Here is a 19,849-nt window from a genome sequence, read left to right on the forward strand (position 1 = left end):
AATTGTTCTGCATGAATAAACAGATCGTATTTTTCATACGCCATTCATTCATTCATTGAGTATTGATCCGACAACAAGGAGCATCAAGAAAAAACTTCGCTAAATTAAAACACACATTTTAATATGGCATGTCCTTACCTGAATGGAGATTCATCGCCTCCTAAACGGTAAGTATTCCTCAGTATTTCATACTCTTTTGTCTTTATTATTGTACAATTAGTTAATTACCGGGAATTCCCGGTTAAAATATCATCAAGTTGTTGAGGAAAAACGTTTTTCTTAGGCCATGTTTTTTGTGTTGCATGTTGCATGCTTGGGGAGTTTTTAATGTTGAAGTAGTACTCAACAAGTCAATACTGATGAGTGCATAGGCCTATACTTTATTTATGTGTAAACCTATTTATTGTCTATCTTGAATTATAACTACCATAACAAGTCTTAAAGGCCAGGTGCGGGCAAAAAATTTCTATTGATCATACATTACAATAATTATCGATCTATAGTTTCCCCTATGTTTCATAATTTTTGAGATTTTATTTGTGTTACACGAGCTTGTTGAAAATAAGCACTTTCTTATTAGTGGGGGGATAGTTCAAATTACACAGTAAAATCTGTATTCTTTTGTACACAAATTTTGTAAATAGAGGGGCATTTTAAAAAGCTATGAAAAATAAACGGTGTGGTAAAAAATGTTATCAGATGACTAAATATAGGTAATATAACTTGAATATTACATTTCTGATATTTTTATTCAACTTCACATTTTTATTTTCATGCTATAGCAAAAATTATCCACCGTATATCCACCATCTTTTTTCACCGTCTAGGGAGTCACCAGACATGTTATTACATTAGGTTAACTACCTAACTACTGAAAAAAAGTCTTCCTGGTTTTTGTGGAAGAATTTTGCCAAATTTTGTATTTGACCATATTAAGGGAAATTCATGTTTTTTCGTCTTGATTTCTGTTACAAATATTTGATTTATGTACAATTAACCAAATATTATATTTAAAATTCATGCCTGTACCTGAGCTTTAAGTTTTATGAGCAGGAGGATATTATGGTTCAACTGCACATCCAATCTGAAGGATGAGGGGCGTAAAAATCTAATAATAAAGATTCTTACAACATGAAAATGTTGATGTTTATTATAAATTGAATTTCCAGGTCTCAAGAGAGCAGAAGGCGACACAAAACTGCAGATTATGATTTTAATAAAAAGCAAAAATTTTAAAATAAAAACAAATTATTATATTAAATTATGTTTCAGTAAAAATGGTGAAAATGATACAACTTACGGCAAGTACTTAAGACTGGACAAACTGCTATCATGTGTGGAAATGCAAACAGAGAAGAATAAAAATCCAATTCATGATGAACATCTTTTCATAGTAATACACCAAGGTATTGTGTGTGTTTAATATCCGTCATCATAATCTGTTATCATTATCATCATCATATTCACAATCTTCTTTCCTACTGTAATAAGCCTAAATGAGTCTTCATTCAGAATACAGTATACAGTGGACTCTCCCAATACTTGACTCTCTGGAAACCGGAAACTCTCCCAAAACCAGACTTTTCTTGAGGTTCAAAATGTCCCATATTCATTTTTACCATTAGCAACACATTACCAATACCAGACTTTCCGGAAAATATATTAGACAAGCCCAAAGGTGTCCGGTATTGGGATGGTTGACTGTATTTAATTAACTATTATTGCTCATCAGATGTTGTCCTATTCTGATGAAATTGTACTTTATACTAAGTATATTTTAGCTTTGATGGCTTTGTTTTAAACCCAAGCAGTTAAATTTAAGCAGTGTGCGCAGCATCATCAGTAAAATAACTATAGTATCTCTAGTATTATAATTGATTTAATTTATCATTTATTTAATGAAATAATTACTGGGAAATTATAAAATATGTTTGTGGTTTTAAATTTTACACATTAGTATCTCTATTAGTATATAATTGATTTAATTTTATAATTTATCAATCATTTACTTTATGAAATGCTTACTGGGAAATTATAAAATATGTTTTTAAATTTTACAGTGTACAGTATGAGCTGTGTTTTAAACAAATTCTATTTGAGCTAAATTTCATTTTCTCCAGCACCATCAGTAAAATAACTATTAGTATCTGTATTAGTAATATAATTTATTTAATTTATCATTTATTTAATAAAATAATAATTACTGGCAAATTATAAAATATGTCTGTGGTTTTAAATGTTACAGTTTATGATTTAAATTAAATTTTAAATTTATGTTTAATGTTTTATATTCTATTTGAGCTAAATTTCATTTTCTCCATATTTAAACCCAAGTTAGCAGTGTGTGCAGTACCATCAGTAAAATAACTATTAGTATCTCTATTAGTAATATAATTTATTTAATTTATCATTTATTTAATAAAATAATAATTACTGGCAAATTATAAAAAATATGTTTGTGGTTTTAAATGTTACAGTTTATGAGCTGTGTTTTAAACAAATTCTATTTGAGCTAAATTTCATTTTCTCCAGCACCATCAGTAAAATAACTATTAGTATCTGTATTAGTAATATAATTTATTTAATTTATCATTTATTTAATAAAATAATAATTACTTTGAAATTATAAAATATGTTTGTGGTTTTAAATGTTAAAGTTTATGATTTAAATTTTAAATTTATGTTTAATGTTTTGAATTCTATTTGAGCTAAATTTCATTTTCTCCATATTTAAACCCACGTTAGCAGTGTGTACAGCACCATAAGTAAAATAACTATTAGTAATATTTTATTTAATTTATCATTTATTTAATAAATAATAATTACTGGCAAATTATAAAATGCATTTGTGGTTTTAATTTTTGCAGTATATGAGCTGTGGTTTAAACAAATTCTATTTGAGCTAAATTCGATTTGTTCCATATTGAGTGACACCCCAGTAGCAGAGAACAAACAACTAATAATGAATTCAAGATTGAATAGAGTTGTTGAAATCATGAAGGTAACAATAAATATAATAATTTTATTGTTTTATTTTGATATAAAGTTTGTGGTACACCACATATATTGTTCTGAAAAGAACTTATTGTTTTAGTAATTACTGATTAGGCGGAAATTGTAAGATATAAATAACAATTTACACAATGTGCAGAGAATTTCGATGAGTGGATTTCCATAGAATTACTGTTACAGTAAGTAGGTCAGGGTGACCTTTCAAGATAAAGATTTAAAGGCTTATTAATATTAGTTAACTCATTGTAAATACATGTATGATTCCACCATTGTGTGTCACTGTTAAAGTTGTGAGATTAGTCAAAAGACCACAAGATCTTCTTCCTTCATTGGTTGATTGAGTCACCCATTTTAATATTAGGTATTATCTCATTTTTAACCTTTTCAAATTTTGAAACACTTTTTGATTGTTTTACTTACTCTAAAGTTTGTTTTTACCTTCTTCTGTTTTGTTCTTTATTGTTTTGTAATTTATTGAAATTTAGAAGGACCGCTTGAATACCGGCATGTCTAACTGAAAGGATTATAAAGTTTAAATAAATAAATTTGGTTTTTAATGAACTTAATTCAAATCATAAGAATTCTGAATACGTTTAATTCATATTAATATAGCTGTAGTGGTTAGCATGCTTGCCTTCCAATCCCAAGTTCCGGGGTTCAATCCTGACCTGGTTGTAACTCACGACTCTTTCAACTCCACTCCCTAAGCCTCAAATGAGATTTAGTTTATAAGCACGATAAATTATAAAATACAGTAGTTTATCCATTCAATTCAATTCAAAGCAACATTTATTTTCTCCTTTCATATACAAAATTGATTTCAATGAACAATAAATATTTAAATAAAATTTAGAAAGAAGAAGGTACAAGCCCAGAAAGATGAAAAACACATCTTGTGGAGGGCGTACCTATTACTGACACAGACAATAACAATTAAATAATAAATAAATAAAAATTTGACCGAAGATTAGTTAATATTTGGAAATTAGGTGACTTTTAAGTTTAGATAAAAATGATTTGCAAGAAACAGAGTTTGTTCCAAAAAGTGGGTCAGGAATACCTAATGTTGTGTTGAAAGTGGTTGGTTTTATGGGTTGGAATATATAATTTTGAACTAATACGGGTATGATAATGAATTGAGGAATTGTAATTGTTGTTGCTTGCTGTTGGATGCGTATAAAAAAAATAAATAAAATAATGATTTTTAATTTTACAGCTGCTTGTGTCCCAGTTTAGCGTTATTGAAACAATGACACCACATGACTTTGCTGAGTTTCGCCCATATTTAGCAACGTCGTCGGGATTTGAGAGTTATCAGTTTCGTATGTTAGAAAACATAATTGGAATCAAACCTGTAAGTTGATATTTATAGATAGTAAAAGCATCATAAACAATGGTTGAATTGAAATATATAGCTCTGTCTACACTATCAAACTTTATGTGACAACAAAAATGTGATGTGCCCATATGGACATGATGATGTCATATCACTACCTTATTTGGGCATATCACCACCATCACATCACACTTTTTTTATCAAACTAGTTTTATAGTGTGAGCTTAAGGAGAGGAAATATGGAATTGATTGATTGTTAAGATATAATAGTATTAGGCTCTTTCCAAATCCAATCGTGGTGCAACCAAAATATCTCTTAGGAAGTTGCACAACTATATGGTGGGTTGAATTTGGTTTATATCTTGAAGATTTAAATGTATCTCCAAATAGTTTTAGAGAAATAAAATGTCATTAAAGTATATCTATCTTTGCTTTATATGAATCAAAGGAATGGAGAATCAAGTACAACAAAACAGAATATAAACAAGTTCACTGTGAAGAGATATACAAACAATTAGAAGAATCTGAAAAGAAACTGTCACTGCTCCAGCTTGTACAGGTTTGTCTCAAGTCCCATTGTCATTATCATTATCATGTCATTGTCATTATCATTATCTTGACATTGGCTAATGGTACAAGAAAAGCAACATTATCATGTCATTGTCATTAATTATCATTGTCCTTATCATGTCATTATCATGTCATCATCATTGTCATTATCATGTCATCATCATTGTCATTATCATGTCATTATCATTGTCATTATCATGTCATCATCATTATCATATCATCATCATGTCATCATCATTGTCATTATCATGTCATCATCATTGTCATTATCATGTCATTATCATTGTCATTATGTCATTTTGATTTCATTATCATGTCGTCATTATCATTGCCATTTTCATCATTATCATGTCATCATTATCATGTCGTCATTATCATGTCATTTTCATTATCATGTCATTGTCATGTCATTATCATATCATTTTCATTGTCATTATCATGATTCATATCTTGACATTTTCATTATCATGTCATCAAGCTGTGTGTTCTTTGGTACAGTATCTTTATGTTAAACTCTGTCTCCTAGCTCACTGTATTTAAATCCAATCATGTTTTCCCCCAAGGAATGGCTGGAGAGGACGCCTGGCTTGGAGCAAGATGGATTTAATTTTTCAAAACAGATGAAAAACAGTATCGACAGAATGTTAACAGACATAAAAAATAAATCATTGGTAAGAAATGAAATCATTAGGAAGTGTTCTTTAGCCCCATACTCTACATTGAGACAACTAGTATAACAAAGGTAAACCCCTCATGCCTCCCTTCAGCTCCCTTACTTTACATATAATTACTTTATTGCAGGCAACTACAGGGTACGAAGCCGAGGAACTCATGGAACAGTACAATAAAAACAAAGAAATCTTTGAAAGCGTTCTGGATGAGAGCCAACACGCAGCTCTGGTGAAAAGAGGTAAGGCGGCTTAGAATGACTTGCAAAATACCAATACAGTATCACAATGGACCAGGGTTTACTTTAGAATGTTACATAGGCCTAGCGTTAGGCTCTGGTGCACACAATGAAATAAAAAGGCTTAGTAAAGAATTTAAGAATAGAAATAATTGGCCTGTTGATTTTTTGAATATTATATATACATTGTGTTCATTGTATATTATATACTTGTTGATTTTAATTTTGAAATACTTTTAGTTTAAAATATTTTCTCTTTTGTCACTTTACACAGTACGCTAGTAAATCATTGTTCTCAATTTAATATTCATGACTTTTTTGCACCAAGATACTTTATGAGATATTCTTTACAGAATGCAGCTTGCGTTGCACGTTCAAGCGCCAGTGAGGTCAATCCCACGAAAGAAATTTACTGACCGCTCGTTGTCTGTAACTAGACACAAAGTTTAGAACAATTTGCCAAGTACTATTAAAGATTTAGACGATTGTAAAAAGTTTATAATTTTATCATCTCTTGGTAGTATTATAACCAGCATCTTATACTATCATCTAATGCCATATTATTCTTATAATTTTACCAGTATGTTTTATGTGACCCTTTATTTTTTATTATTGATATAATATACTGTTATTGCTGCTTAGCTGTCGTTTTATCATTATCATCATTTATCGTTGTACCAGCAACTTGTTACCTACCTTAATATAATTATACCATTATATAACTTTCTTACAAGCAAAAGAAAACATTAAAAAGTAATGAGTATCTTCATAAAAATGTAAATTTTTAACAGCTGTTTAATCAGCTGTTTAATCAATCAGAGCCCACTGCTCTGATTGTTTATTAAAGAGCTGCCAAGTAAACATTACATAATGCTGAATGTAAATTTAAATTTAGAGAAGAAAAAAACTTAAAAGTAATAACACAATCTTCATAAAAACGAAACGTCATCATTTTGTCATTGTCCAACATATTTTCATCTACCATATTTATTAGAATAAACGCCCCGCTTTCAATGATCTCCCCCCGTCAAATACCCTCCCCCCCCCCCCCCCACCCATAGAAAATCCTTTTGAATGAATTTATTTCCTAGAATAAATGCCCCATCATGCATATATACACAATATTGTAACACATTTCTGTTGTAGTAGAATTCATTGATTGACATTATCTACAATTTACTAAGCATTTTTATACATTTTTTACTGTATTTTATCACTTCTCAATATTGTTTTATTTTTTCATATCTAGGGGGTATTTATTTGATTATACTGTACATGTTACACTAAAAAAAATAAACGCCTCCCTCATATAAATGCAGCTTTTTTTTCCCCCTCAGGTGAGAGGCGACTATCCCATAAGGCATTGCAAGGAGCCATGATGATTTCATTATATCGTCATGAGATTCGGTTCAGTCAACCATTCCAGTTTTTACACCTTCTAATGGATCTAGACAAACTCCTTATGAATTGGAGAGGTATGAACCAGCCATTTGTCAGTCTTTGTCTCGATACACTTTTATTTCGATGCACTTTTATTTTGTTATTTTGTTGAACAAATTTATTTACTTTACTGAGATTAATTGGTTAAAAATGCGTAATTTTTAATGACTTTTTAATTATTCTGTACTTTTTAGCAAGCCATTCACAGATGGTTCAGAGGATGATTGGTTCCAAACTTGGTACTGGTGGATCATCAGGATACCAATACCTCAGGTCCACCGTCAGGTATGCAAGGGTCTTAATAGTGTAGTCTTGTACTCCAGGCTTGGGTATGAAATGTGGGAACAAATTAGGGTGGGTGGGGAAGGGGGATGGGGAGGAATTATATATTGATTGCATTAAAAATGGAATTTAGTGTTTGTCGTAAATTTGGGGGTGGGACTGAAAGCATGGGAATATAATGGTTTTTTTTAAAGTTATCAAACATATTTTCTAAATTTGTATATTTTGCTTTTGAAAGGAGGCATCAGTATTTATTTATCGATGCAACAATAATTTATTAAATTATGTACATATTCTGGCTTCAGAGGCCTATACAGTACATGAATAAATTCTCTATCCAAATGCACAGATACAGAATAGTAGTAGTAGTACAATAGCAGTAGTAACATTTATTTTCTTTGTTTTAGTGATCGGTATAAAGTCTTTCTTGACCTGTACAACTTGTCATCGTATCTCGTGCCTAATGAATACATTCCACCGTTGACGGATATGATGCATCGTCATCTGTCTACGCTGCCAAGCTTCCCAGGTCACACACCTGAAAGTGAAGATGTAAAGAGGAAAGGTGACAACCCAATGGTTGCATCAGCATCATTTGCAGTGGCATAACAACTATGTCAGCTCACTGGCTAAACCAGGGGCTTTTGACCCCTGTGATACTCCACTAATCATGTGACACTAAAGGAACCATTAATGGATTGTCATACAGCACTCCAAATACTGTATCTTGCCTCTGGTGGTGACTGCATCATAATTTTTAATTTGTGTATATAAAAAAAAATGAATTGTGTATTTTTCAACTATAAATTAGTCGTGGCCTTTTATTGAACCTAATTTACTGCGAGACCCTAAACATATATGTTAATATTGAGATAGTAAAGGCACAATTTATGTGACATTTATGCAATCTGATCAAAATACAGTTTAGCCAGCCACTTACTTTTAATGTGTACCAGCAATGAGCCACTAGAAAATAAATGTATTTGATTTTTTATTTGATTTATTTGGTTCAAATAATGAACAAATATGAAACTAAACTAATTGAATCAGGATAACCAAGAAAGTTTTAAATATAAATATAAAACTTTTTCCAAATATGGGTGTCCAGATTTTAGTTGGTTGTATTCTAGTAGAAACAATATGTATTTGTTATTCCTAATTTTTTATTTCATTATTTCTTGTAGATACTTTGGTTATTATATTTATATAGCACTTTTAACAATCAGCATATTGTCCGAAAGAAATTATAATTTTTTTAAAAATTTGATTAAAAGGGATTGAATACAAAGAAAAAAAAGTGTGTTTTTAAAAGGGTTTTGAAAATTTGATTGAAGGTGACTCTTAATAAAATTAGGAAGATGTTTCCAGAGTTTAGGAGCTGCAACCACAAAGGCTCGATCGCCATACATCTTTAGACTAGATTGAAAAAAAGTACAAAAGTACAAGTAGGCTGAAAATGTATGTTTAATTAAGTTGCAAATATATATAGGGTCGCTATCCAATTGGTCTAATGATAACATATCGAGCAGATAGGTTCTGAATTTGAATCTCGGTTGGGGCGACTTTTTCTCATTATCATAGATTTCTTTAGTTACTAAAGTTGTACAGAGATCATTGTAGCAAATAGACATACAGTACAAGCAATGTTATAATGCAATATAGTTAGTTACAATTTTTGATTAAGTTGCCTCTTGTATTTGTGTTAGGCCATCATGTAAAACATGTAAAAACAGGTCATCATGTAAAACATGTAAAAACAGGTCTTGATGTAAAGAAAGGTCATCATGTAAAGAAAAGGTCATCATGTAAAAAAAGGCCATATAAAGAATAGTCATTGTATAAAGAAGAAGTCATTGTGTAAAGAAAAGGTCATCATGTAAAAACTGGTCACCATGCAAAGAAAAGGTCATCATGTAAAAAACAAGTCATTGTGTAAAGAAAAGGTCATCATGCAAAAAAGGTCATCATGTAAAAAAACAAGTCATTGTGTAAAGAAAAGGTCATCATGCAAAAAAGGTCATCATGTAAAAAAACCAGTCATTGTGTAAAGAAAAAGTCATCATGTAAACAGGTCATTATGCAAAGAAAAGGTCATCATGTAAACAGGTCATCATGCAAAAAAGAGCATCACGTAAAAAAACAAGTCATTTTGTAAAGAAAAGGTCATCATGTAAAAAACAAGTCATCGTGTAAAGAAAAAGTCATCATGTAAACAGGTCATCATGTAGAAAACAAGTCATTATTATCATTATTGTGTAAAAAATATTAGATTATATGTAATTTAAAAGATCTTTGTATAGAGACCTATTGTAAATAGCTTTTTGTATTGTATGCATTTCTAATTTACAGTACTACTGTAGAATAACAGGGTTTAACTTTAGCATTATATTTGTATATTTGGCTTGTTATACTGTAGTAAGGGAATACCGTAATTAAAATTAAGGACACCTTAGTGCTTGTTCAACGGAAAGTTTAATTTCAAAAAGTGCATAATCATTGAACCTGTAACTAAACACTTTAAACTTTGTTTTTTGTAATGGGTCAAAATAATAGTTTGGTCCTGCAGAGGCCTTAATAAATAACACATTGTATTCTTATAAACATTTTGTGGTGATGTTTCATATTTTTCATTGTTCATATTCATCATTTAGGAATGTTAATTAATAACTAAATCTGATAGAGGTTACCAAACTGGGTTCAAATATTGTCTTTATATCAGAAAAGTGGTTATGGTGTACAAAAAAAACCAAGTCTATATCCACCTTTACTACCTTTATTTCGAATAAATACGGTATTTTTTTTAAATGTAAATTGAATTTGTGACTTACATGATTTAAATCAAAAAATTTAAAATATTGATTGAGGAAACTTTTCACTTTTTTCCCCCCATCTTTCTGTCTACTAATACTGTATATTTACATTATAATTCTGGTTAATATAATTTGTCCTTCAATTTACTACTGGCTGACGAATGATAAAAGTAAGCGGAAATCGCCAGCTTGTCCCGTGTAGAATCTGTATCTATCCTGAGCAGAAACCGCCCATTCGATTTGCACTTTGTGTAAATGGTCATAAGGAATAACATAGATTCTATATTTTTATTACCGTTACCACTCGTCTGTGTAAATTAGTTTCAGTTGTGTACCATCACCATTGCATCAATAATTAATGTTGTCTAAATGGAAGCTCTACCGCTATAATATAATCTATTTTTATTTTCATTTATTAAACACGAAGCTAAACTCTATTACGTGTCACTTTAGTTCTACTCACCGGTAGGTACACTCTCTTAAATGAATATAGTGCCTATGAACTATAATGTTAAAAGGGCCGGAAACTAAATATGCTAATTTCATCTCTAGAACGAAAACGTTGGCACCAGGTTGATAAAATGCTCTCATTATAATAGAACATAGTACTGTATAGTGGTGTCACCTTGTGTATCACACATCCAACGAGCCTACTATTGTAGCAATGCCACACATATTTGCACCAATCTTGATTTTGACATAGCCATCTAACCCCCAGTCTTTACCCCATGAGTTCCGAACAATATAGTATGGTGTACCACCTAGAGAAAAACAAAATAATATATTGTAATGCTAGCTGTTTGTTCAATGTATACCGTTTTACATACACACATATTAATATACCGTATATCCTCTGGTATACTCCCACACAAAATTGGGCCGACTTTGAGGGGTGGGACTATACCCGGGTTCAGGGAAAAAAAATTATTGCTTTGTTGTGAAATCAGACATAAAGTAGGGGTTGGATTATACCCGAAGTGGGATTATACCCGATGATATACGGTAGTATTTTTTGGCACCTGATATGTCATAGCCAACAATCTGCACAGCATGGTTGGTAAATTTAGGCGAACAGTGATGTTGAATAACGCCCTCTATGTAATCTTGCCACGTTGAGGCGTCAACTGCCACAGCCAATGGCCCGTGGTTGTATACGCTGGCCACCATTGCATCTTCTTTACCCGTCATACTGATCAAAATCATAAAAAAAATAAGTGTATTTTTAAATTCAGTAAGAGCCTATCATTGGCTTACTGGACAAAATTAAATTAGCATATGGTCACACCTGTATGCAATTGGACATCTGTGTGTTGTGTCATAGAGATAGTGAATATCTCTATGGTTGTGTACAATTAAAATGTTCACAAAATAAGTGACTTACTTACTTTTTGCACCAGTAGTCTGTGATTGAGAGGATTCCAGTACTGAAAGAAAGTATTCATTTTGTAGGGTTACATTTTTAAAGAATTTTTTGCATGGCACTTGCTAACTAATCTCATGGGGCTTGTCTTCAAATCATTTTAAAATTCTAACCTCATCTTTTTACAGGTTCCAGTCGTTTCTTTGAATGGATACTCCTTATCATGCACAGCTTTGAAACCAGTTGTGTTCATCCACATCAATGTATTGCATACATTTCCGCCATGACAACCCGCATCCCCACCACCTCGTGCGCAGTCAATCAACTGCTGTGGGCTTAACGTAGGAAGCTTCTTGCTTTTTAAGGCACTCTGGGTCTCCATACATTCAATAATGCTGAACGCCCTGTTGGAAAATGATTTTTATTCAGAGATGTTTTGTTCCCCAAAAGCATAAAAAATGAAGATTAATAAAAAAGGCTTTGAATAGGTAATTTCGCAGTTTGACTATTTTTCAGTTAAATTTTTCAGGTAAAGAATTTTTTTTTTTGATCCAATTTTTGGTCAAAGTAAATAATTATTATGTGATATTAAAATGGCATATTCAATAAAAACGTTTTAAAAAATAATTTTTTCAGGTAAAGAATTTTTTTTTCTATTCAATTTTTGGTCAAAATGAATAATTATTATGTAGTATTTAAATGGCATTTTCAACAAAAAAATTATCCGGGGCACAATATATCTTTAAAAAAATTCTTGAAATTTGTTAGTGTATTGATTTTTATCCAGTAGGAATCATACCCTGTGATTGGGAAGGCAATGTGGCCACTAGTACTATCCAAGTGATAGGGGTTTGTAATATGAACAAACTTTAGGAACTTAAATTAAAATGTAAATATAGTTTCTAGGATTCATCAACATCTACAAGTCACATAGACCTCAGGGAGAAGAGGTTGGTAAAGTACTAAAAGTAGCTTTGCATCTGGGAGGATTCTAAGGTTGGATTCGAACCCACGACCTCCAGATCACTAGCGTGGTGTTCATACCTCTAGACCATCAAGCTTGCACCCAGGATTAGGATTAATTCTGCACCAATAGGTATAAAGTGCAATTACGTCAGAGTACGTCAAACATCTGGCTAATAAAATTGTTGTTATATTTACTTACCAGCAACCTCCGCACTGTTAAAATGAAAAAGAAGGATATCAGATAGATAAAACTAAACTACTGATACTTAACTGATAATTGTAAGGTACTTATAGGTAATTGGGGTACAAAGGTATAAGTGGTATACTGTACAAGTAGTGTGTTTTTTTGTTTTTTGTATGATAAATAACTATTTTTAATGAATGACATATTGTTATTATGATTAACACATCATTTCTCCCATAAATAGTAAAGAGCCGGATGGTTATCTACGTGTTTAAAAATGCTTTTAATCCTTCTAGTTTAAGTACCTTTCCTTGGTCACGTACAGATGTTAAAACTCCTTTACCTTGTCTGAAAAAAAAAACACCAATTAATTAATAATTGGATGTCGATGTTTGTATTATTATTTATTTATACTGGGTGACCTCTTCAGTCAAAGACTGGTCTCCCAGATGACCCAGTTATGATCAGTGGCTGTGATGTACACCGGGGTAACCCCCTACTCGTCTCGAAAGATGTACTAGGTTCTTTAAAGTACACATGAGCTAGATGTGTACACTGGACCTATACGGTTTATAGTCCTTATCTGAGAAGACTTGTTCTACCATCAGAACCGTAATTACGGTTCCACTGTCTTAACTGCTCGGCCACTCATCAATTGATTTTGAGTTCTTTTATTGGCCAAACTGTATTTTGATTTGTAATAATTGTAGCGTTTGTGTTAATTAGGTCATGATTTATTCTTCTTTTTAGCCCATTTTATATACAAAAGAATTATTATTTATTATTACTCTCAAAGGATATTATTTATTTATTTTATTAACTTATTTTTGCCTTGTTTATATATACCATAAATATTTAAGAGAATATTAGCATAATAAAATTTATATTATCCAACACCAATCTGTGGTAGTATAATAATAATCCATTATAATGGGTTTGTGTTATAATATTGTATACTATGTGTTCATGTACGTACACCAGGACCCCTGGTCTTTGGCACAGGACACTGTCTTATTAAGAAGATATATTTATCAAGGAGACATTTTTATTAAAGAGACATTTTTATTAAGGAATCATTTTGTTGGAGGTATTATTTCCTTGATGAAAGAGGTTCGGTTCTAATGATAAAATTGATTACTTTGACTTAAATTCAGGAGAACTTACAACGTAAATTTTGATGGTATTTTATTATAATTCTGTTTAAATTGTACATCAACTAGGTTAGTAATTGGTTCTGGCCGATAACCACCAAGATATTTGTGTGCGAACTCTTCCGGAGTTAAATCTGAAAAAGCGTTAATGCCATATTTGGCATCATCCGGATCCTTTCTTCCATTGTTTAACCTCTTCTGTCTTTCAATGCTTTCCTGCAAAATCAATTGTGTTTAAACATTTAATATTGCAGTATAAACTATAACATGAACCTCTCCCCATCCCCACAAAACCCCCTGTTAAAATATGGCTAGTTACTACAAATTGTGGTGGTGCGGTGGCTACCTTGAAAATAGAAAGTCGTTTGTTGTACTCTTCTGAACCAATTTCATAAGATCTATTGAATTTCACAATAAAACTATTAAAATTGTCAACTTCTGAAAGAGCTAAGATTTGTCTACAACACAGAAGACTACATAACAATGTATGAAGAAACATGGTTGTCAGCAATATAGGCTAAAAACCATATTTCACCCAGTTGTTTTTGTAAACACGAAACAGGAAGACGGTTTTGTTTATCTATAGACTCACTCAAGCGTAACCATGTCTGTTACATATTGGTGGCGCTATGACCATTTATTTATCTTGCATACAATAAATTTCTTTTTTGACTGGTTTGCATTTTCATTTTACCGCTTTCCAAAATGGTCCAGTTAAAGTAACAAAATGTCATTCATTCAATCCATTAAGTTTCATTTGGTAGACAATACAAGTATTATTGTCACATGATTAATTAAAAAATAAACTCAATACATGGACCTATTAAAATTAATTTATAGGTCCATGCTCAATACAAAAACACAAATGTAGAAATTCTCTTTAGTTTATTTTAAAAATCGAATCACTGTACACAAAACAAAAAAAATTATCTTATCTATAATTGATAATGTTTATACACAATATAAACGCGACTCCTTCATCATGCGAAATGTGTGTCTTAACACAAGAGTCATCTTGTAGTCCACATGCTGTTAAAAAATGCTTTTCCTTTTGATTTTACTATCACAAAAAGTGTCCGCACATGGAGTAGTTTAATCCTCTGAACTTGGGAATCCTGACAACTCTCTATTCTTTTAAAAGAAGTTCAATCCATCTTCAATTAATTATTACAAAGACGATATTGTTTTCTTAAGCTCTGTCTACACTATCAAACTAGTTTGACAAAAAATGTGCCTAAATATGGTAGTGATATGCCAAAATATGGTAGTGATATGACATCATCTTATCAATATATGGACACATCACGTTTTTTGTCACATAAAGTTTTCTGATGTTGTTTTCTTATTCACATTGCCCCCACGTTCTTTTATCTGTCGATTATTTCAATATTATTCTCGTCGTCACTTGCTTTGAACGTCTTGCATGAGTGTCTCAACGTTCTCTGCCGCTTGATCACCTTCGCTTGTACTGCTCCTCTCATTTTTATTCTCTGTTTTTGTTTCTTCAATTCTACCTATAATATTAAAACAGATTTAAATAAATTGTTAAATAAATGTATGAAATTATTAACATATGTATTGATCACTATAATTATGATCGCTGTCCAAGCTATCAAAAAAATCCATTCTGTGAATTTAAAAGCTAGTTCTGTCTATTATATAGTATCAAACTTTATGTGACAAAACGAATGTGATTTGCCCATTTATGGACATGATGTTGTCATATCACTACCATTTGGGTACATCACACTTTTTTTGTCAAACTAGTTTGATAGTGTAGACAGAGCTTAAGAATACAGTGTATATGTGCATGTTAAAAACTGTGTTAAAGAATGTTTTTACCTGGAAACTTCAAGTATGTCCTGGCAATTTCTGTGTTGATAGACGCTTGTATGCTATCCCTTATCTCCGGTTTAGACAATATTTCACATAGTATTGGTGACCCTAAAAAAATAATTTATTAAAACTTCTTAACACCATTATTGAATAGATAGATACTCGGAAGCAGTGTACTTTCTGGCATCGATTAGTTTTTAATTTAAAGGATTCAGAAATACAAGTAGTAAATTGATTTATTTGCCAGCCTTAATTAGATCGGGTTTTGTTTGCATCAGCACTCCATACGTACCTGCCACCTCATACTTTCCACTTGTGAATGTAATCACTGCAGCATAATGACTTCGTGATATTTTTTCTACCTTTAAATAAAATAATAATAAATTATTCACCGTGAATGAAAACCAAAAGTTTCGTTAAGCCATGATATATAGATCATAGGCCTAACACAGATCTGGCCTAACGTAAGAGTAAGATCCGCCTGGGAGAAGCCCCCGACACCGCCGATGTATTTAGTTCTGACTAGAAATAGTAGGCCTAGCCAGGCTAGCTGTTTGTAGGCTAGCAATTAGTAAGAAATTATGGTAATGGTTTACCCTATGATGTAGACGTTTAATGGTTCTACGTATAGTTTTTTTCTTGGTCAAGGTAGGTGGTGTATTTGACGACATATCAGCCGAAGAAAATTTGTTCAAAAGCAGAAAGTGTACAATGTTTAGAATACCAAATTGGAGTTTTTTTTCCCAGCCAACGTCTGGTTTCGCGACTATTTTGTTATGTTATAAACTTAAGGGGACTCTATTTACTAAATAAGCCAATCAAAATAGCGAGTTCTGTTCACAGTTGGAATGTATTTAAATTACTGTACTGTACCTAACTAATTTAAATATTAATTTAGTGCAACTAGTGCATTTTTAGTTTTTTCTGAAGAGGGGAAGCATGTAAAATATGGCGACACTAGTAAGCTTAGGTGAGTTATGGTGTTTCATGTCAATTTATACCTTAATGTGTATTTAAAAAGACCCTTCGAATCTCTGGTCAGTATATAGGGCTTATTGAATATCCAAAGGACAATTTAATTTGACTGTATGCCTTTTCACACTGTGTACCATATACCGGTAATGACTCGTGGTAGGCCTATCACGTCATTAAATATCTTGTTTTGATGAACAAAAAGCAGCAATAAAAAAACTAGAAACTTTTGCAGAAAACGCGTATAAAACTAATTACGGAACCCTGCGAATATATACTAAAAACCACGCCATTATTATCTCAAATGGTCTTTATTGAATTTTATATATCTTTTTTTCAGTTCATTCAAAAAGAAAACTCTAAAGAAAAAGAAAAGGTTAATTTCGGGCCCAATTAGGCTGCTCGTTATTGTTATCTTGTGCTTTTTTCCTGTTATGTTTGTCTTTGTATTTTTGAGTGAACCGAATAAAACTGAACTGAACTGAACTCGTGGACGACGAGTTTATAAACAAAAACGATGCACTGGCTTACTAGAGTCTAGAGGTTTTTTGCGTTTCGGTGGTTTCCCCAAAACAAGATTTTCTGGGATATATATTTTTTGTTTCATCGTAGCTTTGGAGCATCAAACATAGTAAGAACTAACAAATTAGAATCGACATATTAATTTGTATATAATATATTACCTTATACAAATTACTGTGTTGGTTCAAATTGTATACTAACACACATACGATTGGCTACCGTGAGTATTATTTTGACGATTTTGATTGGTCGATGAGTTGACTGGTGGAGTTAACAAGACCGATCACGAACACACACATTTGTGCCAATTTAATCTAATTTAATTGAACAAAAAGACGGTGAGGGAGTGGGGAGTGGGGGCACATAGTTATCTGTCACGTCGGAGTAATAATCACTGGTATAAAGAATTATAATTTTAGCTGTTATAATTCTTTGGTCTTCTGTGTTTTTTTGAATTCACAGCTCATCGGTTCAACGAAAGTCATCCGGGTTACTTTAGGCAATAAATTAATTCTATTGGTTGTATCATGCATGAACAAAATAGGCATTGTCAAAAGTTGTATGCATTTGCCATCAGCTTTGCTTTGCGAATAGATATAATATAACTCCAAAATATATTCACAAATATTTTCTAATTATATTATCTATTCTATTTATCATGTGATTATGTATTTTTTATTTCATGTTTATTTCACAGCTAGTGACGCATGGTAGGTGGAACTGATTCCTGAATAAACGAATTAAAATTGTTACCATGCGATTATGTGAGATATGTCCCACAACATATCTTGTTTATATTGCATTGGTTGAACATATAGCAATTTAGAATGGTGTATAATGTTAAAATATTCATCATCATCATAATACTCGCATTATAAACAGATAGTTGTTATTTAATTTGTATTTTAGTTATTAATTGTCTGTCTGTAATATCACGATTGTGATTTGTACACAGAAATGTGAACATCATCAAAATCACATAAAATTAAAAGTTCAACTGTAACTATTTCAATTTCAATTACTTCAATTTTTACATTCACTGGTCTTTTCGTTTTCTCCGTCATTTTCGGTGACAAAATACTATGAATTGTCCCTGAACATGTCATAGCTTTGTCATTGTGAAATTACAATAGAGATTGTTTCCAATTGTGACATCATCACCGTCACTACATCATCATACGCGGCACTCCTCCCCCATCACGTGGCATCATCAACAAAACCCCTTTTTCAAACAAAATGAATGCTACTTGGATTAGTGCCAAGTAGTGTATATTTTTTATGTTTACATCATCATACATCGATTATTATGTGTTTTAACTAACAATGTTTAGTCATGCATGATACAACCCCCAGTTGTGCAACTTAAGTATCCTGACATGCGCACTGGATTATTGTGATTTATATTATGTATAATGTACAGGTGGCCAAAGGTAGGTTACTAACGCAGCAAGATATCCCGATTCACCTGGATTCATACCTCATGGTAGTGTTAGGCTTGTGAATTTACCTTTCAGGATAACGGCAAGGCTTTGTGTGTGTGAAAGTGGAGATGCGTATTAGTAGGCCTAACTTAAATTTAATCGCGACGATCAGTTAAATCAAAAGTAATTGTAAACTGTTGCTAGAAAAATTCATAACGTATACAATTTTATTTCTAATTCGCTTTATTCTTCGATGATAGTTATTTTCCAGTTTCTTACAAGAATTTTTATTTTAACGCAACTTTGAGACAACCGGTTAAATTGTAACGGATATCGTATTGCTGAATTGAAGTTGGTTTGATAACTTAATTTGGGAACTAACGAAAACCGAGAAGGATTCTATAGGACTTTTTCATCATTTCGATTTCATCTATGTGACGTATTTGGGTTTCAACGTGATCGAGAGGTTTAATAATTTCAATTTGAAATTTACAGGATATTTTCATCATTTCGATTTTATTTTCTTCGTTTTAATGTTATTTCGAATTATTTTTTCACGACCAAGATTTTAATTTTGTTTTCATCACTTCGATTTTTGTTTTCTCCGTTTTCTAATTTCTTCGAATTACTTTGTACCTGCACAGGATTTTTTTCATCTCTTCGATTTTTATTTTCTTCGTTTAATATTTCTGCGAATTTTGTCACAAGAATTGTTTTCATCTCTTCGATTTTTATTTTCTTCGTTTAATATTTCTGCGAATTTTGTCACAAGAATTGTTTTCATCACTTCGATTTTTGTTTCTTCGTTTACATGTTTCTTCAATTACTTTGTACCTGCACAGGATTTTTTCATCACTTCGATTTTTGTTTGTTTTTACTACGTTTCTTCGAATTTCGAAGAATTTCTTCGTATACTGCTGTAGTTCATTTTGCTGAACTCCAGACGTCATATAGGCAAGTAGGAACCGATTTCAAATTGGACCACTTACATCGCAAGAAGTCAAGGAATGTTTTTTATTATGCACTTCGATATTTTGGCACCACAGGATGTTTTTCTTCACATCGATTTATTATTGTTTA

General features: G+C 31.6%; 3 protein-coding genes across 8 annotated transcripts; 1 reads left to right on the plus strand and 2 right to left on the minus strand.

The window, feature by feature from the left end:
• The first annotated feature begins 56 nt into the window (after nt 1-56).
• Nucleotides 57-10,358, plus strand: LOC144842152 (tryptophan 2,3-dioxygenase-like). Of its 6 annotated transcripts, none has more exons than XR_013612087.1 (11): nt 57-167; nt 1,273-1,406; nt 2,868-3,001; nt 4,229-4,366; nt 4,797-4,907; nt 5,482-5,589; nt 5,720-5,828; nt 7,163-7,300; nt 7,460-7,550; nt 7,955-9,546; nt 9,638-10,358. XR_013612087.1 is itself a non-coding variant. In XM_078698547.1 (10 exons), the coding sequence occupies exons 1-10, from the start codon at nt 124-126 to the stop codon at nt 8,154-8,156; spliced, it is 1,209 nt and encodes a 402-aa protein (XP_078554673.1). In that variant the 5' UTR covers nt 57-123; the 3' UTR covers nt 8,157-10,358. The 6 variants fall into 6 exon arrangements, 1 of the variants encoding a protein (XP_078554673.1); XR_013612086.1 differs by having other exon boundaries at nt 7,955-9,490; nt 9,547-10,358; XR_013612088.1 differs by having other exon boundaries at nt 7,955-9,490.
• LOC144842154 (cathepsin O-like) lies at nt 10,307-14,586 on the minus strand. Its single transcript, XM_078698549.1, has 8 exons — nt 14,365-14,586; nt 14,032-14,234; nt 13,173-13,215; nt 12,883-12,896; nt 11,891-12,121; nt 11,743-11,781; nt 11,377-11,546; nt 10,307-11,118 (listed from the first exon to the last, which is right to left on the minus strand). Exons 1-8 carry the CDS (start codon nt 14,515-14,517, stop codon nt 10,991-10,993), a joined length of 981 nt encoding a protein of 326 aa, XP_078554675.1. The 5' UTR covers nt 14,518-14,586; the 3' UTR covers nt 10,307-10,990.
• A 300-nt stretch (nt 14,587-14,886) lies between these two features.
• On the minus strand, nt 14,887-16,590 carry LOC144842962 (uncharacterized). The gene is made up of 4 exons (XM_078699584.1): nt 16,451-16,590; nt 16,147-16,216; nt 15,861-15,962; nt 14,887-15,532 (listed from the first exon to the last, which is right to left on the minus strand). The coding sequence occupies exons 1-4, from the start codon at nt 16,523-16,525 to the stop codon at nt 15,420-15,422; spliced, it is 360 nt and encodes a 119-aa protein (XP_078555710.1). The 5' UTR covers nt 16,526-16,590; the 3' UTR covers nt 14,887-15,419.
• Nucleotides 16,591-19,849: the final 3,259 nt, after the last annotated feature.

Source organism: Antedon bifida, chromosome 5, assembly GCF_963402885.1.
Source record: "Antedon bifida chromosome 5, ecAntBifi1.1, whole genome shotgun sequence".
Classification (NCBI taxonomy): domain Eukaryota; kingdom Metazoa; phylum Echinodermata; class Crinoidea; order Comatulida; family Antedonidae; genus Antedon; species Antedon bifida.

Excerpts from the sequence above, each read along its gene's own strand:
- LOC144842152 (XM_078698547.1), top strand. The coding sequence starts at position 124 with ATGGCATGTCCTTACCTGAATGGAGATTCATCGCCTCCTAAACG. Across the intron at positions 5,829-7,162 it reads CGCAGCTCTGGTGAAAAGAG|GTGAGAGGCGACTATCCCAT; the intron begins GTAAGGCGGCTT and ends TTTCCCCCTCAG. Across the intron at positions 7,551-7,954 it reads TACCTCAGGTCCACCGTCAG|TGATCGGTATAAAGTCTTTC; the intron begins GTATGCAAGGGT and ends TCTTTGTTTTAG.
- LOC144842962 (XM_078699584.1), bottom strand. The coding sequence starts at position 16,525 with ATGTCGTCAAATACACCACCTACCTTGACCAAGAAAAAAACTATACGT. Across the intron at positions 15,963-16,146 it reads TGGAAAGTATGAGGTGGCAG|GGTCACCAATACTATGTGAA; the intron begins GTACGTATGGAG and ends TTATTTTTTTAG. Across the intron at positions 15,533-15,860 it reads GACATACTTGAAGTTTCCAG|GTAGAATTGAAGAAACAAAA; the intron begins GTAAAAACATTC and ends TTAATATTATAG.
- LOC144842154 (XM_078698549.1), bottom strand. The coding sequence starts at position 14,517 with ATGTTTCTTCATACATTGTTATGTAGTCTTCTGTGTTGTAGACAAATC. Across the intron at positions 14,235-14,364 it reads AACGACTTTCTATTTTCAAG|GAAAGCATTGAAAGACAGAA; the intron begins GTAGCCACCGCA and ends TTGATTTTGCAG. Across the intron at positions 13,216-14,031 it reads ATACCATCAAAATTTACGTT|ACAAGGTAAAGGAGTTTTAA; the intron begins GTAAGTTCTCCT and ends TTTTTTTTTCAG.